The 25372-nt window shown below is 51.7% G+C and overlaps 9 protein-coding genes across 9 annotated transcripts; 7 read left to right on the top strand and 2 right to left on the bottom strand.

Moving 5' to 3' along the window:
* Positions 1-154: 154 nt before the first annotated feature.
* On the bottom strand, positions 155-1759 carry PV08_10960 (uncharacterized protein; the record flags this gene model as incomplete). Its single annotated transcript, XM_016385272.1, has 4 exons — positions 155-450; positions 513-708; positions 781-1514; positions 1612-1759. The coding sequence occupies 4 exons, from the start codon at positions 1757-1759 to the stop codon at positions 155-157; spliced, it is 1374 nt and encodes a 457-aa protein (XP_016231874.1).
* A 642-nt stretch (positions 1760-2401) lies between these two features.
* Positions 2402-3727, top strand: PV08_10959 (uncharacterized protein; the record flags this gene model as incomplete). Its single annotated transcript, XM_016385271.1, has 1 exon — positions 2402-3727. The coding sequence occupies one exon, from the start codon at positions 2402-2404 to the stop codon at positions 3725-3727; it is 1326 nt and encodes a 441-aa protein (XP_016231873.1).
* A 669-nt stretch (positions 3728-4396) lies between these two features.
* PV08_10958 (uncharacterized protein) lies at positions 4397-6150 on the top strand (the record flags this gene model as incomplete). Its single annotated transcript, XM_016385270.1, has 3 exons — positions 4397-4616; positions 4677-4866; positions 4926-6150. The coding sequence occupies 3 exons, from the start codon at positions 4397-4399 to the stop codon at positions 6148-6150; spliced, it is 1635 nt and encodes a 544-aa protein (XP_016231872.1).
* Positions 6151-10479: 4329 nt separating this feature from the next.
* PV08_10957 (uncharacterized protein) lies at positions 10480-11805 on the bottom strand (the record flags this gene model as incomplete). The annotated part of the gene is made up of 2 exons (XM_016385269.1): positions 10480-11514; positions 11590-11805. The coding sequence occupies 2 exons, from the start codon at positions 11803-11805 to the stop codon at positions 10480-10482; spliced, it is 1251 nt and encodes a 416-aa protein (XP_016231871.1).
* Positions 11806-14063: 2258 nt separating this feature from the next.
* Positions 14064-15296, top strand: PV08_10956 (uncharacterized protein; the record flags this gene model as incomplete). The annotated part of the gene is made up of 1 exon (XM_016385268.1): positions 14064-15296. One exon carries the CDS (start codon positions 14064-14066, stop codon positions 15294-15296), a length of 1233 nt encoding a protein of 410 aa, XP_016231870.1.
* Positions 15297-16223: 927 nt separating this feature from the next.
* On the top strand, positions 16224-16760 carry PV08_10955 (uncharacterized protein; the record flags this gene model as incomplete). Its single annotated transcript, XM_016385267.1, has 1 exon — positions 16224-16760. One exon carries the CDS (start codon positions 16224-16226, stop codon positions 16758-16760), a length of 537 nt encoding a protein of 178 aa, XP_016231869.1.
* A 1470-nt stretch (positions 16761-18230) lies between these two features.
* On the top strand, positions 18231-19613 carry PV08_10954 (uncharacterized protein; the record flags this gene model as incomplete). The annotated part of the gene is made up of 1 exon (XM_016385266.1): positions 18231-19613. One exon carries the CDS (start codon positions 18231-18233, stop codon positions 19611-19613), a length of 1383 nt encoding a protein of 460 aa, XP_016231868.1.
* Positions 19614-19905: 292 nt separating this feature from the next.
* Positions 19906-21069, top strand: PV08_10953 (uncharacterized protein; the record flags this gene model as incomplete). The annotated part of the gene is made up of 2 exons (XM_016385265.1): positions 19906-19965; positions 20038-21069. The coding sequence occupies 2 exons, from the start codon at positions 19906-19908 to the stop codon at positions 21067-21069; spliced, it is 1092 nt and encodes a 363-aa protein (XP_016231867.1).
* Positions 21070-22085: 1016 nt separating this feature from the next.
* PV08_10952 (uncharacterized protein) lies at positions 22086-24617 on the top strand (the record flags this gene model as incomplete). The annotated part of the gene is made up of 1 exon (XM_016385264.1): positions 22086-24617. One exon carries the CDS (start codon positions 22086-22088, stop codon positions 24615-24617), a length of 2532 nt encoding a protein of 843 aa, XP_016231866.1.
* Between the last annotated feature and the right edge of the window lie 755 nt (positions 24618-25372).

The raw sequence follows: 25372 nt of genomic DNA, 5'->3' as shown, positions 1-25372 counted from the left end.
CGCTGGCCAAAGGTCCATCACCCGCCCGATGAAGGGAAAGCAACAGGAATCATGAAGACACGGGATGTGCTCAGCTTAGTCGAAATACCGTACCGTACCATAGTTGTACCCTTGGCTTGAAGGAGATTCGTCGACATCGTAAAGCCCATTGGACCTAGTGGCCAGGTTCACCGTCCGCGGTGGCTGGCCTCGCGCTGATCTTCCTCCTGCCGACCAAACCCCACAGGTTCCAAAGTCCTCGATATGGATATCCGCGGAAGGGCTTCTCGCCGAAGAAGGGTCTCTCCGCGACGGGCAGCACATCCGCTTTCACCATGAGATCGATCGACGGGTCGATGTAGTTGTTGATGGCGACGTCTTCAGGTATGTCGCGCAGGCCTCCAATGTTGGACGACCATGGCTGCACCCACTTGTCTCCCTCGAGCTCAAAGTGAGATAGTGGGAGCAGTTCTGGCACGTATCGTCAGCGAGACACGTTGGGCGGGCGAGTCACGAAAAAAGCGGGCACGTACCCAAAAGCCACCAGAACCGGCGTCCTAGCCAAGACGACCCTCCGCCTCGAACGAGGAGGTCATGCTTGACCAGGCCCAGCTCCTTCCCACGTCCGCCCTGCAGACTCTCGTGGATGTGGTTCACTCGACTGTCGAGTCCGTCGAGACCTTTCTTGGGATCTTCGGGATCGGTCTTGTGCCACGAGAGAGGGTTGTTCTGACAGGGAAGAAAAAGCTTGTAAGCATTTTGTAAGGGCCAACACGCCTTAGATTGGCGTCCCTCACTTACCTGCTCCGAAGGTTGGATGGCAAGGACTTGGTCTACCATCCACTTCAAGGCGATTTCCGAGAGTGCGTAACAGCCCGGGTCGACGGGCCAGCCTCCACCGACATCACCGTGGTTCCCTGCAAACCAGTGTTCTTTGAGGGACTCGACCTCGGCAGGCTCTTGAAGATGCTTCTTGGCGAAGAGGAACAGGGTCGGCTTGAACTTCGCTCGACGTTCGTGGACCGAGACTGCGTGACGGATGTGTGTGGCAGGCGGACATCGCAAATAGGGTGATATGCGTCTGAACAAGGGCACCTCAAGATTGGCAACGCTGTTGACGCAATCGAAGAGCCCAAGGAAATGGACCTTGACGTCCTTCCGGCAAAACGTCTTCTTATAGTCGTTGATGTAGTCAAGGTCTTTTTCCTTGTAGCCGGCACGGCAATAGTCACTCCATTTGTACCATGCAAATGACACGTGTTCTTCGTTGCCTCGAGATAGCAGGCCAATATCATGGATCATTTCAGATAAAACACGCGCTGTATATGCTCCACGGCTGAAGCCAAAGATGTATATGTCATCGCCATTTGCATAATACCTCATGAGAAACTTGTAGCCAGCCATCACATGCTCGGCAAACGAAAACGCAAAGCCTTCATCGAGTTTCGCCTTGAGTTTCGACCATACTTTGGAGAAGACACTCCAGTATCTTGTATTGCTGATTGGGCCGTCGGCGTCGTATGTTCCTATGCCAGCTAGAACACGCCATCAATATATATGCGCCGAGGTTTTCCGCAATAAAAATAACCAAAAGAAGATCAAAAGAAGAACCAATCCCCCGAGGCAACTTACGCTGGTAATAGTGATATTGATCGCTAGTTTCCCTATCTAGCATTTCGTAGATTTTGACAATGTTCGTGTCGGCACTATTGGCCTGAAATCTGTTGCTCGTCCCATCGAAACAGAGGACATGGCGATTCTTGGTTGACGCTTCACCCATGCTCGTTCTTACCGCTGCAAAGTGTTAAGTAGACCCAAATGCGGAGATGGAGCAGGAGTTCCCGACTGGATGCTACACAGGTGACTTATGACTCCAGAAAGCAAAAAGATTTGGGAGGCTCTGAGGATTCGATCACAAGGGGACAGGCATCCTTATGATCGACTTACCCCAGACAGGACGTGAAAGATCAGCGGACACCGTTGTGGTGCGTGGACAGCTAAAGGGCAGATGCTGGCTGGGATGCATCCTTCAGCTACGCCACGGTGCCCGTCAACAAGGGTGATGAGTCCAGAACATGTCTTTATGTGGAGTCACGAGCCAATTACTTCAGAAGTCTTTCAGCCTGAAGCTTTGGCTGCATGTCGCTGCTGGACACTGCGGTCAAGCGCCTGTCTGTGAATGTCATTGTATCCCTGGAGTGTAGCTGAAATGTGCATTGGTGTCCAGGTCGTAGGTTGTCACCGCGTAGCAGACGTCCAAATGGTTGTGGTGTTGATGCTGTCCAGGCTCGCCATGGCAGGGATAAGAGGCTCGTGCCAAGACTGCGGTCGGAGAAACAGTATCCCCTCATGCCGACGCCTCGAGAAATTTTATAGAGCGAGCCGTCCTTAACTTCGAGTAGTTCGCGACACGTCCTGCAGAATGTCCACACGACCCAAGGGCGAAGACTCCTCGCCTCCCGTAGTGACAGACACAATGACCTCCACCAAGAAAAGAAAGCACACCTCTGAGGACAAGGAAGCTTCCAAAAAGAAGAAGAGGAGGAAGACTGAAGATGCGAAAGCGACAGTCGCAACAACAACAGAAGCAGAGCCGGTGACAGACGGAAAGAAGAAAAAGAAGAAGTCTAAAAGCAAAGATAAAGACATTGTAGCAACAGCGCAAGAAGATCGGGCTTCCAGTGAAGTGCACAATGCCGCACTCCCTGACGCAGCGGCGGAGAACGAAGAGTCCTCGGCACCACCTGCGCTGAACGGAGCAGCGTCGCAAGCCGGAGTTGAAGAAGAAACTGAGATCGAGGCTGCGGAGTCTCTAAATCTTCTCGAGTCGGAAGAACCTTCGACATTCTACTCTACGCGAATATCCCTTTACCTCTCGATACCTGCGATCTCCCTGGAGACCGCCAGCTCTTCGATCCTTGCGACCCATCTTGCACCACTTCTCCTAACCTACTTTCCGCCTGCCCAAGGCATCGTCCTGGGCTTCTCCGACCCTGTGCTATCCGCCAAAGCCGGCAGTAGCAATGACCTCCCTCTCGTGCCTCCAGGAAATGGCCAGCTGCAACCTCAAGCTGAGGTATTGTCCAAAACTGCGGATGAGAACGGCGTGTGTTGGGTTTGGCTCACTGCTACGTTCCTGGTATTCCGACCAGAGCGTGGCGACGAATTACATGGCTGGACCAATGTAACTTCAGAAGGCTTCGTCGGACTCGTGAGCTACAATTATTTCCAGACAGCTGTGCACGAGAGTCGCATACCTAAGAGTTGGATATGGAACGGCCCAACAAAGGAACAACTAGGGAAAATCAAGAAGAAGGCTAAGAAAGCCAGATTACGCGACGACAGCGACGAGAACGAGGTCAAAGCAGACGGAGCCGTGGAGGTCGAAGATTCTGCCGCAGCACCCTATCAGGATCGTTTACAGGACGACGGCGGTTTCTTCACGGATGCCAGTGGCTCGAAGATCCCACCGACACTGAGATTTCGGGTGGTGGATACTGAGGTGGTGCCCGCACACGACAGAACGAAATGGTCGCTGCAGATTGACGGAACGTTACTCGACGAGAAAGCCGAGCAAGCAGCGGTTGAGGAAGAACGACGCAGTTTCAATGCAACGCAACAGCGCAGTCGGTCTCGTACGCCTGGAGGAGATGTCCTCATGACTGGGGCATTGGGGTTGAGTCGTGAGGGCAGCGTTGCTTCAGTGCTGTCCGGGAATGTCCCGGTTCGACATAGGAGAGCATATTAATGGCGACTGTGATCAAAGAAGTGGAATAGGCTGTCGTTGTCTTTTCTTGTATCCATCTGACAGGGAACCGACCTTGGAAGAAAGTTATGCTGCTATATTTACCTGCACCGCACAGCATGGACAGTAATGGTTAACAATTGCCACGTTGTGATTGGCGGAGTTACGGCGGCCACTAAGTCCCGCACGATCATCAATCCAAGTGACGCAATCGCAGTCGCAAGAGACGAACAAAGTCTCGGTGCGAGGAACGTGTAGAGCAGAGTTAATCGGGGAGAGAGGAATTGGGGTGGAACGAGAGAGACGCACATATGGGCTATGGCAAGAGATAGCAAGTGTGTGTATGATGCACGCATCACCATTCAGTCCCCATCCCATTCTCGTCCCTCGTCACCTGTCCCTTTGGTCTGATATCTCTCCCTCTCTGTGCTAGAAAGACCATGCCCCTTTGGTCCTCAGGCTTCCCTACGTGTACATCTAGTTCCTCCGTGACCATTCTCTGATTCTTGTTCCTCTCCGTTTTTCATGTTCGCAAGATTTGGCCTTCGCTCGATAGCTGCTTCGTCGCATTTCCCACGTTCCACGCTACCAATTGGACGGACACCTCCGTATTCAACTGTTCATTCTTCACCCCACTTTCCCACCAGACTGTTCGCTACCCATACACCAAAGATGGCTCAAGAGTGGAAACTCAAGGATCTGACCACGCTCGACCTCAAGGACTTGGACAAAGTCGAGGTTGAAGTTGAGGGCATCGAAGGTGGGAAGGTGTTGCTTGTCAAAGTCGGCGATCAGATCTCTGCGCTCAACGCCAATTGTACACATTATGGTGCACCTTTGAAGAACGGTGTCCTCACACCAGAAGGCCGATTAACGTGTCCATGGCATGGAGGTGAGTACCAGCCGTACCCTATCTTTTGGGCTGAAACGCAACCCTGACAGTCAATAACAGCCTGCTTCAACACCAAGACTGGTGATGTCGAAGACTCGCCTGCCCCTCTTGCTCTGAACAAGTTTAACGTCGTGGAGAAAGATGGAGGAGTATACATCTCAGGGAAAGAAACAGATATCAAGGGCGGAAAGAGACCTGTCAATGTCAAGACCACGCCTAGCACACCAGAAAGAGTTGTGATAGTAGGAGGGTAAGCTGCACTACTAAACCCCAGCAGTGAGAGAGGAGCCTTTTTGACCAGAGATACAGTGGCTCAGGTACATTCGGTACCATCCTCAAACTCCGCGAACACGGATTCCAAGGCCATGTCACCGTCATCACAGGTGAAGGTCTCCCGATTGATCGGACGAAACTCTCCAAAGCCCTCATTACAGATGCCTCACAGATCTACCTCCAGCCTGAACAGTGGTACAAGGACGGCTCCATAGAATTCTACCCCGATACTGTGACGAGTGTGGACTTTGATTCCCGAGAAGTCAAGACCAAGACAGGGAAAGCATTCCCGTATACCAAACTCATCCTTGCCACCGGTGGCACACCACGAACCCTTCCCCTGCCTGGCTTCAAGGAGCTCTCCAACATCTTCCTGCTGCGCCAGGTTAGTGACACCCAGGCAATCATGAATGCGGTAGGCGATGGCAACAAGAAGATTGTGATTATCGGATCCAGCTTCATCGGCATGGAAGTCGCCAATGCCCTAGCAAAGAACAACTCCGTCAGTATTGTCGGCATGGAATCCGCGCCCATGGAGCGTGTCATGGGCGCGGAGGTGGGCAAGATCTTCCAGAGAATGCTCGAGAAGAACGGCGGGAAGTTCTACCTCAATGCCGGCGTCGACTCTGCAGTTCCTGCCTCGAATCTCGCCAACGCAGTCGGCCTGAGCTCCGTGCGTGCCGTGAAGTTGAAGGACGGCGCTGAACTCGAGGCCGACCTCGTCATTCTCGGCATCGGTGTCAAGCCTGCGACCGAGTACCTCGAGAACAATGCTAGTATCAAGCTAGAAAAAGACGGCAGTGTCGCCGTCGATCAGAACTTTGCAGTCAAGGGACTCAGCGATGTCTACGCCATAGGCGATATCGCCACGTACCCTTACAACGGCCCCGGCGCAAGCGACACACCCGTGCGCATCGAGCATTGGAATGTCGCGCAGAACATGGGCCGGACCGTTGGGCAGCTGATCGCTCGACCAGGAAGCAAACCCAAGCCCTTCATCCCCATCTTCTGGTCCGCCCTGGGCAGCCAGTTGAGATACTGTGGCTCGACTTCAAACGGCTGGGATGACGTCGTGATCAAGGGTGAGCCGGAAAATGGCAAGTTTGCGGCGTATTATTGCAAGGGTGACGCGGTCGTGGCGGTGGCTAGTATGATGATGGACCCTGTCATGGTCAAAAGTGCCGAGTTGATGAGACACAACAAGATGCCGTCCAAGAAGGAGATTCAAGGTGGAGAGGATGTTTTACAGGCGAGTCTATGAAACACATTGATCTCGCACTCGGCCCACGATACATTAGGGATCTACCCTAGGTACGGAGCACTGTAGGTTGACTCTACCCATCCAACAAGCTCAGCCTACATCCTCAAGTATATAACTTGTACTACTCCGTATACTTTTCTACTGTATACAAGCACATAGGCTTACTTATATTCTACTATGCTAGGGCCAGGGTGGGATCTCAACAATAGCAAGGATGACGTTTCGAGATTCGGACTCGCTCCCTGGCTCGGATTGGATCTTGATGGCAGGGAACGGTGTTTACTATTGTATTGCCGGGTCTCGCTTCGCTTACTTGCTTTCTCAAAGCCTCGGAGTGCAACCTCTTGATCTCAGGTGAAACATTCTATGCAACCTGGTTGTCCTCCTTTCGTCTCGTCTCGCTTCGCCTCGCCTTTCCACCATTCGTACAACATCACGGTACCAACTGATGGTCCAGATGGACCGCCATGTGACATGTGACATGTCCCAGGTCTCTCTTGGAAATAGGGGAATTGGAATACTTGCAGCGGCAACACCCACAGTATCATAAGTGAACACTCGTACAACACCTATAGGAGCGAACAACGGAATCTGTCACTATCAACATTTGTTTATGAAATGGGATACGCGTTCGAACACACGGTTGAGAATTCTCCCAATGCCCTTTACGAGTGGTTACTACAGGAGCATGTAGCACGACAAGGATACTCGCTGGAGCTCCCTCCGATCCTCCTCCATCGTGCGAGTATTGTACTACTCGCGACAAACAAGCTTTCTCAAGGTCAATCAATGATCATTGACGATCACTGATCAGCGGACGCATTACGTACAAGTATGGCGAGTACGAGTAGCAAGTCCAAATTCAATGCGAGAGTATTGTAGATCCAAAAATGATCAACGTTCACGCTCACAACCCGGAACCGATCGACGAGACCCATTATTCACAGAGGCGGACAGAACTTTCAGAACGACCCCGTCCGAGCAAGCTGGAGCGATCGTCATAGAAGACCCTGGGACAACGGTCTGGAGAAATCATTTTAAGGTAACAAAAATCGCCACAGACACCTGAACTCAGGAATTGCTTTTCAACGAGCCTCCATACTCGTACGGTAGAATAGAGTAGAAAATCTGAACCTGACAGTCGGTACGAATTGACCATGCAGCAGCAGCAGCAGCAGCATGGGTGTTAATTAGGGTTTGTGGCTTTTTTCCAGGGTCCGTCTGTCTGTGTCTGGTCTGTACGCCATGGGAAAGTTAAGTTTGTGACAGGTGCTGATGACAGCTTTGCCTATTGCTTCACTTGGAGATGTTCGACATACGAGCACACGGGAGACAACAGAAGACTCAGCAGAGATCAAAGACCAGAGACCAGAGACCACTCACTATGCGAGGCGAACAGCATCGGGGACCATTACCAAAGTGATGAAGCCCATCCGCTGCTCCTCTCCTATTATTGTAGCATTTCATTGTCCATCCACTCATCAGTGCTCACTCTGTTTCCTCCCAATAAGCTCTATCGCCTACCCCTGTGTGCAGTAGTCTGTAGTTGTCTACCATGTGGTTGACCCCCCGTTCTTACCACCTTGTTAGTATTGTACCCAGGCACTAGACAAGGGTACACGTAAGTCACATTTTGATATCAGTCCGAGTAGACGGATGGACCCAAGACTTGTTCCTCGTACTTGTACAGTAGGCTGTACCATTAGTGCCAAGTGGAGTGCATTGGTGTGAAGACAGGGACAGGGACAGGGGCAGGGGCAGGGACAGGGACAGGTCACAGAAGTCGTACAGTATGTACTGTAACTTGTATGATATAAGTACATTACGTATGCTGCACTCCGTACGGGTGCATTTTTGCTACAGTAGTTAGTAACTTGTTCTACCGTAGTCTGTATCGCGGTTCGAGTTCTGTGGACCCGGTCCAGAAAAGAATCGAAACAATAACCGAGCGACAACTAACTTGAGTAAAGTTCCACGGGGTACGAAAAATCACTAGAACTCCTCATGTACAAGTAGGTATCATTGGCGTCGCACCAAAGAAATTCCTCCCAAGACACAACCGTCGCAGTCGGCACCATGCAAGTAACAAGTAGCGTGCTCCGTACAAGGAGGCCGCATGGCGTGGACTCGCGGGCCTGGCACCTGCAAGTACCTAGATATGGACGCATCATCCTCGGCTGCCGTCCTTTACCGTAGGCGTGCGATTAGCAGGGGCGATCTAGTTCAGACGGGGAGCCATCTCCATGCGAGTACGACCACGATAGTCCGGTAGTCCCTACAGTCAAAGTAGTTAATGGGTCAATTCCAGCAAAAGCAAAGCTCGACAGCGCGGAAACCGATATTATACTCGCAGACTGCGCTAGCCACTCTCTTCTCGATCCCCGTCCAGAAGCTCACTCAACTGCCTTGAGTCTGGGTAACTAGCTTGAACTCTCAGCATCAGGCGTGGATTTTGGACGGCCTTTTACACACTAAAATTAACAAATCATTTGCAGTTCACCCAAGGGCCACGAGTACAACATGCATACTGTACGAGACACTCCTGTGTTCGTGATGTCGAGTCCAACGTGTGTTTTGACATGTTCATATAGTTCCAGGAAGCACGCCAATCGCCTACATAGAACCCCCCAGTAGTACATACAGTTCCTCGAGGTACAGGTATTCTCCTCTCTCGGTGGCATTGGCACCCCCATCCCGCGGCGGGCCTCCCATAGCATTGTTGTGTACTATAACCTCTGTGACCTTCCCGCCTCCTCGTAGTTTTGACCCTAAATCGAGGGGTTCAATCTACTACTCTTTTAATCGAGTAATTAGTTCTCCAGGGGCTCAAGAACGAACTCAAAAGAGTCCTGAAAAATGTTTCTCTTGCAGCAGTCTTTCTGCGGCCCGCGGATGAAAATTACGGGTATGTTGTGGAGCGGTGCAAAATTGTCTTACGAGGAGGGGCTGCTGTACTTGCACGAACGCCAGACGAGTGCCCGGGTTCCCACCTTGGAACGAGCCCCAAAGCTATCGGACGTTCGGCTCAGCAAGGGGCCGGAACAACTCGTGGCAAATCGTATCGAGCCTGCAGTAGCATGACATGTCAGCCGTCGAATAAGACTACGACTGTCTGAGACTGCTGTCGAAGGCTCGGTTGCACTCCTGGTAGGGAAGTACTCTGGAAAGCAATAACGTGATGGCAATCCAGTACCGAGACTTCGTGAAACCCCGTCCTACAGCCTAGTTAGTACGATGCCCAGCACAAGGGTGGAGAGGGAACACGGTACGATATCAGACTGCTATCAAAGTCGACATGTGTCCGGGAGGGCCCGGACTCTTGCCAAAGAAAGTGAAATTGATCACCCGGTGCGAGCTTGAAAAGAGCTAGGCCTGGTGACCCAGCTTACGAGTACTTCGATCTCCATATTTGTTCAGAGGCCTCGCCAGCACGAGGACGGGGAGGCTTTAGCAGCAGTGGCGAAAGACACGCGCGAAGAGACACGCAGCAACTAACTGTAGCTACTTGTACAATACTACAAGTACTAGTAACCAGTGTGGCTCCGCGCTAAAGGGGGGGAGTTTTGGGGCATTGTTGATCATCGCATCTCCTGACCTTCTTGACTTAGTGAGCTTGGGACTGGGCCTTGAAGTGGCAAGGTTCAGCTGCAGTTTTACAGTAGCTGCTCGATCTATCTGCCTTCGCAAAAAGCCAGACTCATCAAAACCCATCGTGGGCGGACCCAAGCCGAATGTGCACAGACAGGTGCTCCGTAGGACTGGAGGACCGGCCGCACGGGAACCCGGAGTCAAGACCCCATACTCGTACTTGTGCAGTAGAGCCGCGATGATCATTCACCAAAGCGGTGCGTCGCTGGAGTTCGAACGCCTGGGGGAGGATGCTCTTTTGCATCGCCGAGTTTGTTGAGCCTTGCAAGGTGAGTTGGGCACCAGGTAGTCAAATCACATTTTGCTTCGGAAAGCTCTGGTCCAAATGGTGTAGGAATACAGTGGTCTTCCAGCTACATACGCCTATTGTACAAATGTTCTCGAAATGAATGCGAATCGGCCAGCGGTGATAATGTGTGTGCCGTGTGCCATTTTTCTCCACTGTTTCGCACAAGGCATACTGTGATATGCAAACCTCCTCCCTCCCGGCCCTCATCAGCTGCATCAACCGCGTAAATAAATGGTCTTTAGTCGTAGCAATAGATCCGTCAGGCATTAGACAACACACGGAAGACGCCGTCATCCATGCTGTTGCTGATGGATCGTGGAATGGTCGGCTTCGGCAGATCCAGGCGACTTCTATTATTTGACGGTGCGATGGCTCATCTCGCGTCAATCCGGTCAGTACCGCGTGACTTGTACTGTTGTAGTCTTGGTTATCCCGGGGTGGTTCTTGTCCCAGTCTTTATCCGTTCCAATGGCATGGAAATCTTGTTCAAGCATGATGTTGTCACTGCCATCATCACCAGCGGTGACGGTGCTGGTCACTCCCCGTATCTTATCTCCATCCTCGCCGAATGCTCGTTTGCTAGCTCCCCTATGCAAGTCATTCAGCTCGGTCGAGTGGCGCGACCCAAACTGATAATATTGTCGTGCAGGATTGCGCGAGTTTCGTGTATCGTTCTTACGGTACGCAAGGCCATCGGCGTCGTACCCTGCATAATTCTGTTTGCTCCGAGTTGCGCTCGAGGTCAATTTCTGTGTGACACCAAGGATCTTGGCAAACAGGGGGCGCAGGGCCGGCAACGAGGCGGCTAAGATTCCAATGTTGAATTCAATATTGTTCCACATGAAGAAGCTGTCATGAAATGTCCAGTCAGGGTTTCCAAGCGCCTGGGATTGGTACACGGTCTTGACGATACTGGCAGCACAGGCAAATAGACCCAAACTTAGAATGAAAATGAGGGTAAGCCTGGTCCGCAGGTTAGTCTGCAAATTCCAGACTATAGGTACTGGTAAAATGGCGAAGAGGACATCGGTGGCGATGTTGATGCTGCTGTTAAATATGCCAATATCCGTGAAGGTCTTGTTGGAGAAACATTTGACGTGGCTTCGCAGGGCGAAGTCCCAGTTCGCTGATGGGTGTGAACCACAATTGAATATCAAGGTGCCGGCGCATGAAAGTGTGAATGCAACCAGAAAGATGATTGAGCCGATCAAGGCACGCTGATAGTTCTTCTGCGTTGCGAATCGGCGGAGGAAGCAAGCGATGGAGATCTTGACCAGAGAGATTCCCACCATGACAATTATGGAGTGATAAAACCGCCAATGCAGAAAATTTGACCAATCGCTCGAGGAAACAAGAGCTGGATGTCGGCCTAGGCCACCAGCCGCAGATTCACCAGCAAAGCATATCACAACTGCGATGGAAATAACCTGGTGAACGAGGTCAGCCAACCGCGGGACGTTACACCACCCATATGTGATTGCAAGGTTGTATCAAGCACTTACCGCTGCGACAGCAATAATATAATCGTCGGCTCCGATGCCTTTGATCATGAAAATCCTCACATAGAGTCTCAACAAGACCGACAGAACTGCAACACCACAAAAAGTGCCGTGAATAGCGAGCAAGGTTGAAGCGTTCGACTCGTTCTTGTATTGGGGGGTTGATGGGCTGGCCGCCTGGCGCTCCAGAAGGAGAGATCCGAGATCCGGGATGAGCATGGTGAACCGCGGCTGCAAGTGAGTTTCAACCGGGCATTGGAAGGTCTAAAAGGACAGATGTCTGTAGAACGTGTTTGGTGACAGCGGAAGGGACAGGGTAAGACGAGGTTGATAATGGAGTTGTGGAAGCGGGAGGGTTTAAGAGTCTGGAATCCAGCCAAGTCCCAAAAAGCCGTAGATCTCTAGCTTAGCATGGAGACATGTGGGTGTGTCCCTTCACAAATTCCCGTCACGGCAGTATTGTGTAGTAAAAGGAGAAGATCTTGAACCAAGACAACAAGTGTACAATTAATTCACTGCGGTCTTCACTTGCAGATTCAGATGGTCGGTCCGGGCTTAGTGAGGGTTGCAGGTCGTGCTCCTTGGTGCACTTGGTGCGCCACGTCCAGGCGGACGGCTTCCCTACCACTTTAAGTTTCTAATGACATCGGCGTCGAGAACGCTCACCATGTGGATCACGAAAAGCCTGCGACAACCGCATGCTGCCGGAATGCCAAAGCAGCTAGGGAATATGGAGTCGGCGGAGAAGGCGGAAGATGCACCGGCCCTGACATATCACACGTCCGCCTTTCATACTTTAACGAATCCATGCAAGCGAGGCTGGAGTTCCTGGCGCTTTCTGTTAGGCTGACAATCATAGCCGTAACAGAGGTTACCTCGAGCTGTTTAGTCAAAACTCAACTCAAAAATTTAAAGAACATGCATGATGCGATAGTCTCCAGCCGAACCATGCCTCCAAGGGTCTGAACTTGCAACTGGAATCGAGTCTAGTGACAGACCAGTCAGGTAGACTATGTTGCTTTGAAGGCCCTGAGCTAGAGGATGTTCCGGGGTGAACATTGATGGACCAGGTATTTATTTCTTCGTGTCATAGATTTTGAGGAACAATGGCCTTCTCGGCCCTCGCAAGAGTACCGTGCACAGAAAAGCCGTGTCCTGGTCAGCCTTACCACATCGTGCCGCAGGTCTCTCGTGGCTTGGTGAAGGTGCACAAGCGTACTGTAACACTGGAAGCTCCCTTGAGTGCACGTCTTCTGGAGGATCAGGAGCGGCTGCTCGAGCGGGACGAGTCGTGGCGATTCTGAGGATGGTGGCATTGTACTTCGTCTCGTACGAGTACATGAAGGGACGGGAAAGAGTTGAGGTCAAACGGGGGCGAGGTGGGAACTTTCCAGAGAAAGTTGATGTTAGCCTGTCCGCTAGAGATACATTAGCCCCATTGTGGCTTAGCCTGATCTTTAGCGGTCTCCCAGGGTGGAACTAGCTAGCCTCGATTCGAGCTTCCAATTTTCCACCTCCCGTTAGTGCTCTCGCCATTCAGCACCACCTCGTTACCAGCACCCCTAGGTACCCATTCTGTGCTCCTGCGTTATCACAACTTCACAAGTCGTGTTACGGAGTACTACCTACAGCAAAACGGTGCTTGTGCGTCCTGTTACCCTGATCGTCGCATGCTCGCCAGGGCGTCCTTGCACATCATATATTCCCTCACACCTCGCAAACTTTCTCTCCGCTGTTGGCCCCAACTCTTGAATCCGACGACAAGAGAAATATCTTCTGCAACATCTTTTGTGTGGGTTTGCCTCCACAACACTACGGCAGGCCGTGACAATTGTCCGGATGCTCAAAGTCTATCTCGGCGGCCATACTGGGCCTTGCCATCCACAACTGCCGAAATGCCCTGTTTATGGCAGCCTTCCAGAAGCGAAATGATCATCGGTGGCTATGCTCCATTCAACCACAGCTTACCGGCCAAAGTAGCTGGGTCTAAGAGCTATTGATCCTATGGCCCAAGTGGTGTTGTTATTTTATTTGACACCGGCACCCATCATTCCGAATCATTCGCCGTAAGTGCAGCCCGTCAAATCTACCTGCGGACACCTCCCCATCAGACTTGGTTAGGACACTCGATAGATCCTATTAGCTTTTGCGACAGCACAATCAGAAAGAGCATCTAGCTCTTAAACGCTCAACGTTTGACAGCGCTTGCACGAAAATACTCTCCTCTTGTTGTGAAAGCCCACTCTTCCCAATCTCGCGTGGCAAAGCCACTATCAGGACCACCACGTGGCAGCTGGCAAGGAGATCTCTCCAGAGATATATAACCTCGTGTTTCTTGGACTTCGTCAGATTTTTCTCCGTCACAACTCGGCTTTGCCACAAGCTTGCAATCTGGTTGGATCCCTCACTGTGGAATCTGACTGTCCACTCGTTGCCCATTTCTTCTTCGGTCCTACTCTGATCTGACCTTCACCACGATGCAGCTCAAACACCTTGTACCAGCCTTCCTGGCTCTGTATGGTGCCCAAGCTGCTCCATCATCATCCCCCGCGGAGCAATTGAATGCTTTTGCCGAACGGGACACGGCTGCAGCATCAGCGAATTCAATCTATATCCCCGCTTCAACTCTGCAGACAGACATTCTCGCTGCCAAAGCATTGGTCAATCTGGCTATTTATCAAGTCACGAACCCGCCTAAAGGAAGCTGCAACATTCTCAACGCAGCTGTGCGTCGGGAATGGTCAACCCTGTCAAAGCAAGAACGACTAGCATACATTAATGCCGAGCTCTGCCTGATGTCCAAACCTTCGAAAGACCCTTCGTTTGCTGCCGGTGCTAAGACGCGCTACGACGACTTTGTAGCTGTCCACATCAACCAGACCTTGACCATCCACGGAACAGCCAACTTCCTCTCGTGGCACAGATACTTCACCTGGTCATTCGAGCAAGCGCTGAGAAACGAATGCGGCTACACCGGTTACCAACCATACTGGAACTGGGGCAAGTACGCCTTCGACCCCCTCAACAGCCCTCTCTTCGACGGCTCGGACTACAGCATGTCCGGCAACGGCGCGTACGCACCACACGGATGCACCGAAGCCATAACCAGTGACCTCAACTGCATTCCTCCCGGATCCGGCGGTGGCTGTGTCACCACTGGCCCATTCAAGAACTATGTTGTCAACCTTGGTCCCGTGTCGCCTACGCTCGATGTCCCTGGCATCATCAACTACTCGAATCCCAACCCTCTCGCGTACAACCCTCGCTGCCTTCGCCGCGATATCTCCTCCTGGGTGTCATCCAACTGGACCAAGGACTCGGACGTCTACGACCTGGTCACCGGCTACACTGACATTTTATCCTTCCAGAACCGCATGCAAGGCGACTTCCCCACCGGCTTCTACGGCGTCCACACTGCCGGTCACTTCACCACTGGTGGCGACCCGGGTGGTGACCTCTTCGCCTCTCCCGGAGAGCCGACTTTCTTCCTCCACCACGCCCAAATCGACCGCACCTGGTGGATATGGCAGAACCAGGACCTCAAGAACCGCCAAAACGCCTTGGCAGGTGGCACCTCGTTGCTCGACCCAACTGGCAGCCCTGCTGGCAAGCTGACCGATCCCATCTACCTGGGCAGCTTGGCTTCGACAGTCGAGATCCAGGATGTCATGAGCACGACAGGTGGCCCCTTGTGCTACATCTACGTATGAGACATGACACATGAAGAAAATCAAGAAGCATAGAGCATTTCCTTGGGTACACATACGTTTTGTAATTTGGCTGGGGAACCTTGTTCTCGTTCGCAGTACATATTTTAGCCTTCTTTTGTTATCCTCGTTGATTTTAGAGTGTTTTTCTCTCGGGCAATGCAGCATGTTTCACGTCACAAAGTCTTATGTTTCAGTTTTCATTTCACTGGATCCCCACCGTCATATTTCGTCTTTCTCGTTCTGGTGACCAGAAGCCATATTCGGAATCGTGAGAATGGCAACCTCACATCCATCCATCGAGGGTTTAGCAAGACGCGCAGTATCCATGTCCCAAGTACGTTCAAACCGATCCGTTGTGTGGAGTATGGACACATCATGCAGCAGCAGATACGTGACCTCCAGACCGTAGAAAATCCGTACAAAGTCGTTTTGAGAGCGTAAATGCAAAGCGGAGTGGATGCCTTGAGTGGAAGTTGCAGAATGATTGATTGAGTCAAAAAGTATATTTTTATTTATCCCGCAAGAACCACATCTTTACAAAAGTACCAGAACGAATATCCGCCACGGTATCGGTAAAGCAGATTTTGTAGGTTTGTTTTTGCTACAGACCATGCCAAAGTCAGCGTCACTGCTACCTGGAGGGGCGTTCTGTCCATTTCTTGCAGCTACAAGGGCTAGGTGGTCTTTCAGCATGGCTCAAATCGTAAACAGCGCCTGTATCTCCGTCTGAGCCCTGGTGATAGGCGAGTGAGTCATTGCCGCACGGTGACGGGGTACAGCTTGAAACCACCCCAGGTAATGACAACTTAGCACTGTAGCACGAGAGACAGACACGCGCGAGATAGTATCACTATCGAGCATTCACCTAGACCCTCGTACTCGTCCTTGTTGGACCTACCACTCGTCAAAAAAGGCACCTGATACCCCATGGCTCTTGAAATGCCCGTCCGCAGCTGGACAAAGCACCGTTACCTCATATCCACGGACCCGTCACTCATTCCGCTCGACGCGCTCAACGACATTTTTGCGTCCGGTGAGTTCCACTGGGGGAAACCACTACCACTCGACCACCTCGAGATATTCGTGCAGAGGTCTCTGTGCTTCGCGCTCTATGATACTGCCGCGAGTGCGGGCAGCGGTGCACGACAAGAACCCTCCGGCGCTGGCGGGCCAGGCCAGCGGCGAAGACTGATAGGGTTTGCGCGCTGGATCACTGACATGGTGACCGTCAACTACCTGACCGACGTGTACATTGTGCCCGAGCACAGAGGCAAGAGGCTGGGGGTGTGGATGATGGAGTGCATCGACGACATGTTCAAGGGCATGCCGCATCTCAGAGGCATGATCCTGATCGCGGACCGTGGAAGCAGTACCGAGTCCCTTTACAGGAGACACTTGAGCATGGTTGAGCTGGCAAGTCCGAGCTTCTGTATGGATCGCAAGGGCCAGGGATCGTCACACTGATCGACAAACTGAGGACAAGAAGTACTGTATGTACTCGTAGTTGTACCCGTTCGTATTCGCACGAGGGGAACGTCTAAGGGTTGGTATTATAATCATTCTCGGAAATGTTGTAGGCGTTCCCGAAGTGGATATTGTTCTAAAGATTTGATCATGGAATCTGCTTTTTGGCAATGTTTCTGCTTATTTCAAGCCTACTTGAATGCTGACTGGAAAAGTATCATACTTTCCACCGGCCACCGTCCATACCTGAAGCTACAGTACGTCTACAGTCAAAAGTTGCGCTGGTTGGGTGACAAAAACGACACAGCATCCACCGAAGTTCAGACAGCGACTTACTTGATTCGAGGGAAAAACTTTTCCGACTACCAAGAACAGAAAAGTCAGGTTGTAGCTTTTGGTTTGTCTCAGCTTCCGGACTCCGAGATCCCAAGAGGACAGCAAAAGAAACATTAGCTGGAAAGTCTCAAGAGCTAGCGCCATGTTTGCTCTCTCTACTATTGACTTGCCATCTACCTACAGTATTAGTGTGCCGCTTTTCCCACCTCTCTCTTGGGCGTCACGGTTGCTGTGGTGGGAAGGGCGGGACACTTCGTACTGATCAGGTGAGTCAAGTCAAGTGGAATGCGCATGCTAAAAGCTTGGGGACTCAGGTTGATGAACTGGGACGATTGAGAGTGTCCTATCCCGTATCTAGAGAGGTATAGTACACTCGCAATTGAACGCGATTCGACGCAACAGAAGATGGACGGATTTTGGTGTGGCCGAAAACGCAGTCTCGTTTATTGCTTCCACAAGTCGGTAACAGTTTCGTCTTTTCTCGCTTGTCATCCCAAGAGATCGGCGCTCCATTTGCGATAATCCAACGCCGGTGCTTATGAGTTACGGGGCGTTACGAAGCCTCTGCCGGATTGGAGGCAGAAGAAAACATGCGCCCAGACATATCATCCAATTTGGCTTTGGTGACCAAACGTCAAATCAATCTCAACGCCGCTCATGGCCAATGACAAGACCAAATCGATGCATAGTCTCCTGATCTAGGTTCGTCAGGTCTTCACCAGGGCCTTTTGCCAACGAAGAGATACGTAGGTGGCCGGATAGGGAAGCACTTGCCTCCATCTAGTATAGCGGGTGTTGGTTAGGGATTGCGCGAGCCAAACGGCGTCACCAATGAGCGATAAAGGTCCCTAACGTTCTCGTACTCAGGCCGCCGCCCGATCGGCGGCTGAGCAGTCTAACCAACAGCAGAACGGGATAGCGCCCAGGGGTTGTTTGCTTGGAAATGGTAAGTGGTATTGATGGTATAATATGCCTCTGAGTAGCGCCCAAGCCCAAGAGTGCCTTTCCCATCTTTCGATCACAGCGTGCCCGTGTCTAACAGGAGCGGTGGCAGGTTCTGATCGAAGGAAGCACCGGCTATACCCCGTCTGATGTCTCGGGGGAGGTGGGCTTTTTGCAGGCCCCTTCTCAGACATGACCGATTCAGACTCCTCGACGCCGAGTAGCTTGTCCATCAGCAGTCTGGAAAGCGAGGATGACGACCCTGAAACACCAGATGAGTCGCAACACGGCTCGAAAAGAGGCATACCATCTCGCAGACGTTCTGTTGAGCTGATCAATGGCCAGCTGACAGTCTGGCAGCGATCGATATCTGCCTGCATGGTAGACCCATTTGGTCAACTTGCGATTGAGATTGATGGCGTGACCAATCAACTCCTTTACTTCTACGGGCAAGACGCGTATTGGCAAACTGCGTACGCATTGTCGAACAGCATCAAACCAAGCATCAAAGGGTCTTGGGAATATCAGACCAGTCTATCGCGAACCCATTTCCACATCCTCATGGCCCGATCAGCCTTGCATCAGCTCCGTCTGAACAAGTATATTTCAGCGGGAAAGCAGAAAGACCTCGAAGTTGCCGCATTGAAGCACCAAGGTAATGCCATCGCAGTCCTGAGAAAGCAAGTGGCACGAGGGCCGCAAGCCGATAAAAAGGAAATCCTCACTTCAACAATCAGTCTTGCCACGTTTGAGCAGAGGTATGGTGATCCAGAAAAGTCATACTTACACTTCAAGGTGGCGAGGGATATAATCAGACAACTCGGATTTCGGGGAGGCCTCCATGACCGCCTCCGTGAAGAGCAGGCGTTATGGTTCGAGGGTATCTATCAAGACCCAAAAGCATCATTCGTCTGGAGCCCCGAAGATGCCACCACTCGCTTCAAGTGGTTGAAGACTTTGCTGGCCGAGGTCGATCAAATATGGCGCGACCGCATCCTGCTTCCACCAAAGCACAGAACCTCCTTTTTGGGGGAGAATAAGAGATTGCAGGAGTTTCTCCTGCGCAAGACGACAGGCAAATTGATCAGCATTTATGGTGACATTGACGAAAATGTGGCACAGCAGAGATGTCTGCTTATCTTGGTGTGCATCATAGTAGGTCTGCACGCACAGCTGGAAGCAAAGTCCATTCTGAGACAAAATCCCAAGGCGCTGGCAGTCTTTGACGCCATAAGTGCCTACGTTACCGGCCTTGAGGAAAGACTCATTGACCTTGATCTCGGGAGCGAACACTCGGCCGCAGATTTGCTCTGGATCATGTTGGAGAACTATCGGGACTTCAAGCCTCATAGTGCAAATCCAGCGGCAGTTGAAGCACTTGACAATCTCGACCTTGCCAACTGTCACTGGCGAGCTTCTGCGGTCGCAAATGTGCTGAAGTACTTGCCTAAAGAGCGACAAGTTGAATTGAGAGAGTGGCTGTCTGGTTTTGTTCAGAGTACCAGATATCCCGGGAAAGCGGCTGCATTGAACCAATTTGCATTTAGCTATGCAGGTGTGGGAGTCAAGTGTTGAGAGTTTCATGTGCGTGGGCAACAGTACCAGAATTGGGGGACCTGCACGGTGTTCACGGTGTTTCTTATATATCCGGTCTGACACCGAATCCTAAGATGGGCTACGAGTAGTAGCACATTGGCGCGTCCTTTGGGCAGAATAATCGTAATTTACTTTCAGTCAGACATAATCTTTATCACCCTGAAACTTGTCGACACTCAACACCATGTCCACATAGAGTCTCTATGCGCGAACGCAAGCATCTTTCCTTTGCGGGGAAGGTATCTTGGTAGCCATCATTGACAAAGACCTCATGGCTGACAGTGTTGTGTCCCAAGGTGTTGCTCTCCTTGGTTGGACGTTCCTCCCTGCTGTATGTGATCGAAATTGCGGCTTTGGTGTTGACTACTACTGATCGAATGGCTAATCGACCATGCATACATAGTATGCCACAGCTTTCCTGCAGTCGCTCTATTACAGGCTGACGATAAGTGCTGGACGCCGACATCCCCAGCCTGGGGAGCCTCTATTCGCCTACCACAACCGTCGAATCCGGGTATTCGTGTTGTCCCTCTATCTCGTTTACACCCTTGCGCAGGCCCTCTACGATATCAACTTGGCCGGCGACTTTTACACGATTCTCGGAGTTACACCCTGGTCGACTGAAAGGGAGGTCAAGAGCCGTTTTCGCAAGCTTGCTTCGAGGTACCATCCAGACAAATTGCATGAGAACGGGCAGACATTTCCGGGGGCCGATGCTGTCTTCGTCCATCTCAAGCTTGCCCACGACACAATCCTCGACCCAGCCAAGCGCTTCGCATATGATCGCTTCGGTCCTATCATCGTCCAGGTCAATCAACCGGGACTGAGGAATATTCGAGACTATGTCTATGCCGGGCTGCGTTCGAAGGCACCCGAATATCTATCCAATGCTGCCGTGCTCATAATATTGAACTACATCTGGCTGCCAAAATGGGGGCAATTCTGGAGATACTTTGCCATTGCATGCATGGCCTTCCTCGAGCTATACTTCTTGACTCATACGTGGAACCCACCGAGGCTGGTCAATCTTTGGGCGAATACGGCATACACGCTTCTGCCTCAACTATTACCACCACACCTTCTCCCTTTTCAAATCCTAGCGCTGGCAAGAAAGATGTCTATGTCTCTCAATATCTTCATTTCACAGCTGGCTCCTCCGGCAGCACGGCAACCTGGATTGAAAGATCAGCAGATGCAGCAGCAGGTTGCTCATCTGGCGCAAACAGCGACCAGGCTGGACGCGGAGTCAGGAAGCCTTCTTCAACTTGGACTGAGTCCTTTCAAGGGAGATGCTGAAAAGTCGGAGATTCTGCGGACCTCTATGAAGGAGACTTTGCTCCTGTCCGCTCTGAGAAACAACCCCGAAGTCAGGGACGCCGTGCAGAGGGTGTTGGATAGACGGAGACATAGTCCCATAGTGCATGACGCAGAATAAGAAATTCTTCTGGGACGGGAAATTGTTCCCGTATAGAATCTGTGGCAGGGACCAAGTTTGGTCTCGCTAATTTCATCGCTTTCGATTCTTATTCTTGGGCCATCGGCTGTGCAGTATGACCCATCAACAGACCAGCTGAGACCTGGAACATTCAGCCACTCGTCTGCTAGAGTTGCGCACGAGCTGTAACTGCTGAACACAGAATTATACGGAGTACAGTATGTCAGAGGCCGTTTCATCGACCTCTTCAGCTGAAAAGGCTGGGCCAATCATCCGTAGGTCACTATAGCCTATCGTGGCTCCGTTCGGCGGATGGTGACAGCGCTGGGCGCGGACTCTTACTCGTCACCACTTGTTGATTCCCCAACTCATCCACCCAACTTACAGTTACAGTTCATCCGCTCTATCTTGAACTCCATCCCTAAACTCTACTCTACAAACAACGCGCTCCTTTGCGTCACCCATCGCCCTTTGCAAAGCCGTTCTGTCCCTGTCCATGGTCTTGTGTGACTCTCTCGAGATGTCCACGACATGGCCGCCCCTTTCAACGCGATGTCCTCTCGCTTCAAAGCCTTCTGTGAGACCAGCGATGACATGCCCTCCACGCCGAGCACTGACAGGCGCTCTGGCCACATTCCGGAAGCCATCGACACCGTTATGAGTTCAACCAATGAAAATCATACCTTGACATCTGATATGAAATTGCAATGTTGTTGTGGGCGCCCAGAATGCGCTTATTTGGAAAACAATAACACTCTTCTCGGTGGCATCGAGAGAGATCTCGAGACCGCCGCAAGACTAGGTCAGGTACGTGCGCCCGTCCGGTGACTCGGATCTCGGCCAGAATAGCTTCGAGTGAAGCGGTGCTGGAGCTTGGATCGCTGCAATTTTATCGTGCAACGAGCAAACAAATTCTTCGTGGCTATCAAACCAGGGTCCCACGCTAGGGGAGTTCTCCAGAGGTGGCCGCACTTTCTCTCGAGAATTTTCTGGTGTCGGCATGATGCAGCCATAAGATGGAGATAGATCAGGTCATGGTCGACGCAGCCACGGCCTCACGAGAGAAACGGCGGACGGGGAATGGGCTAACGTTTGCACTCCAGGCTCTCCTCAATCGGCATGAATCCTACGTTACCGAGTCTCAACTCGAGCACGAAAGACTGACATCCTATGTCAACGAATTGGAGAAGGAGCGCAATTCGCTGCAAGCTGCCAATGAGAAGGTTGTGGAAGAGAATCGAGAACTGCTCAACCGACTAGAGTCTGCCAATACCTCCTTGAAAGAAAGCGATGAACATGTAAAGAGTCTCGAAACTCTGCTACGCGATTGTGAAAGCGAGGTCAGAAGGCTCAATGGCCTCAGCCGGCAGACCGAAGAGTTGGAGCTCAAGATGCTCGACTTGGAGAGGGAACGCATCAGACTCTCGGAAAAGGTTGAAGAATCTGAAGAGGAGACTCGCAGTACCGTTCAACGCTGGAAAGAGAGCGTGCTCAAAGTCCGACAACTCGAGTATGAAGTTCAACGAATCGAATGGGAAGCCAAGCAAGATCGGCAACGACATGAAGAAACCATAGCGAGGCTTGAAAGAGAGCGAGCTCTGGAACGTGAATTAGGCGGTGCAGAGGGCAGACTGAAAGGTGCTGCCGCATTGCAGGGGTTGAAGGGGAATGGGGTGACGAAGAACAACGTTGTCAGCCACTTCGTGCGTGACATTCTCCAGGACAATGCAAACCTCCAGGCCGGTATCGCCGAGCTGCGAGAGTTATTACAAAACTCCAACGACGAGGTACAGAATCTGCGCGAGCAGATAATGCACCATCAACCTGTCGATTACGACCATATGCTGGAAGACCCACCGATCTCGAGACCTTTGAGCGAGCAGATAGATTGGGCTGAATCTTGTCCCAAACAAGTCCAGCAAGAGGTCCACGTCCACCACCATTACCATGCAAAGCTTGCCGCTAGACGAGATCGTACTCCCACAGTAAGAAGGACTACACGCAAACGGCCCATGTTCGGACTCGGCGCTCTTCCTGCGACTCCGGAATCATCTGCCCCTAAAACACCTCTCTCGGGATCTAGCCGATATGTCTCGAGTCCCGTTGTTCCACTGGCACTTCACCATCCTCAACCAAGGTACAATCGCTGGTCTGTACAGTCGGCTGCCACGGTTTCGTCGATGTTGTCCAGTTTCCCAAGTTCTCCAAGGTCATACTACGAACCGAGCAGTTCCATCTTCGACCGAATTGAAGCCAGTGAGGATTCGTCGAGGCCCACGAGTCCAGAGTCCGCTGCTGGCTTCGCCGAGCCCGGGTACAAAAGCTTCAAGTCTAGGCTGCTGGAGGACGCAGTGCCTCACTCTCTCGACGAGGAAGACCTCGAACACGCAGCCACAAGTGATGATTCATCAGACGCGCATGACTTGCGAGGCCTGCCACCAGAGGAGGTGCCAGGAACACCTGCGGAAGAAGACGAAGCAGATGAAGTCCGTGGATCATCTCAGGACTTGACACCTAAACCTTCTCAAATACTTGTCACGGCGGAGCACGACGATTGTGAAGACGCTCCAGGGCTGTCGGAGATCCGAATAGAATTCGATGGGCAGGATGGTACGACATCATTGCCGAAGCAACTAGAGATAAGGGTAGAGGAGCACGAATCCGTGTGGGCGGAGGAAGCAACCAAGAGAGACTCCAGAGGAATCGCGCCCACACAGCAAGAGACAGGATTTGATGATTTTGCAAGCCACATGCAGATGCGCCACCGTCGCACGAATTCTCACGAATCCCTTGTCTCCATCTCTGGAATGGACATACATCTCGCGAAGCGCCCCGCTACCGCAACGTCACAAGCCTCGAGCCTCCTCAAAGGCAATCGAGCATACTTTGCCCTGTCTCCTTCCGCAGCACGCAGACTGCCCGCTGCACAACCCTCGACGACTGTAACGGAGTTCACTGCACTAAGTTCCCCTAGATCCATCAGTTCAAACAGCATCCCCTCGCCCAACGCGTACCCAAGCCAGAGCATCGAGGCACTGAGCGGTCTCGCTGGCCTCCCCAAGATCTCTCCGGCAGAACAACACCACCAATCCGGCGGTTTCGGCCGTTTAGTTGGTGGTTGGGTGAAAGGACGATGGGGACCGGCACCTACGAAACTAACTTCTGAATTGAAAGCTTTGAATTCGAATACGAGTCCGGGTGCGAGTTCAAACCATCACCAAAGCCAAGCCAAAACCTCTTCCTCTTCTCCTGCTCCTGCTTCTTCTGCGGCAACAGAAGGTCCGTTGCGTTCAACCTTAACATCATCGTCTTCTTCAGCACCTCCACCACCGCCAGCACTGGCTGCAGCGTCATCATTATCATCTTCGTTGTCGACTTCTTCTTTCTCGTCTCCCCATCCTCCTCCTTTGTTCCTAGGAGGGAGAGCTCCAGGAATCAACCAGAAGGGAATGGTACCTGGATTCAGACCCGCAAAAAAACCAGCCAATCCTGGCGTTGAGCTCAAGATGGTGGATGTAGATGGTCTGAAAGAGAGCTTGGCAGAATGAAACCATCCCGGTGTCCTCTCTCACACATATCCGAGCCGAAGTCACAATGACAAACCACCTAAACATCCTCTATTCAACGTTGGTGGTGGATGAGTTATTGTTGTTGATGACGAAAACAACGCCCTTGCTCACGCACCACACGCCACGCAACCTGTTCATTATGTCATGTCACTGTACGTGCTCCACGGCCTTTGTTTCACATCCAAGTCACGATAAATCACCCCTAGGTAGACAAAGATCTACGTTGCGCGCGAGCGCGTCACGATATCGATTCTCATTTTCAATCACAATAGTTTTCTCCTGCTCGAGCTACAACCACAGCGACATGTCCTACAGTCATCGTCTCATGTCCAATGGGATACCTACTTTCGCCGTTTCAAAAGCCAAACATTTCTTGGGTCTTTTTCTGTGCCTTGTCTGACATCTTCCTCAGACATTGGAAATGGCATGGAAAGCACCTTGATGCCTGACGAACCTATTTACAGGTACCTGACACCAGCCTTGGTACCTCCCTACAGGTACAGACACAGGTACCTACCTACCTACCTGTATGTATCCTGTTTTGGAGAGTGACGATACCCCTCTTCCCTTTGGCCCTCAAACGGCACGGTGTCTTAGCACTGAACAAGCTAGTCCTAGCTGACTTATCCTTCCCTTGAGCGTTACGTACCTGCCCATTTTGTGCAGTACTTACCCAGGATCTACTATACTACTCTCTCGCACATATAATTGTCGGACCCCCATAGCATTAGCAT

The sequence above is a fragment of the Exophiala spinifera genome (assembly GCF_000836115.1).
Source record: "Exophiala spinifera strain CBS 89968 unplaced genomic scaffold supercont1.8, whole genome shotgun sequence".
Taxonomy (NCBI): Eukaryota; Fungi; Ascomycota; class Eurotiomycetes; order Chaetothyriales; family Herpotrichiellaceae; genus Exophiala; species Exophiala spinifera.
Note: the sequence above shows the minus strand (reverse complement) of the source record. Positions and strands in the feature narration are given on the sequence as shown.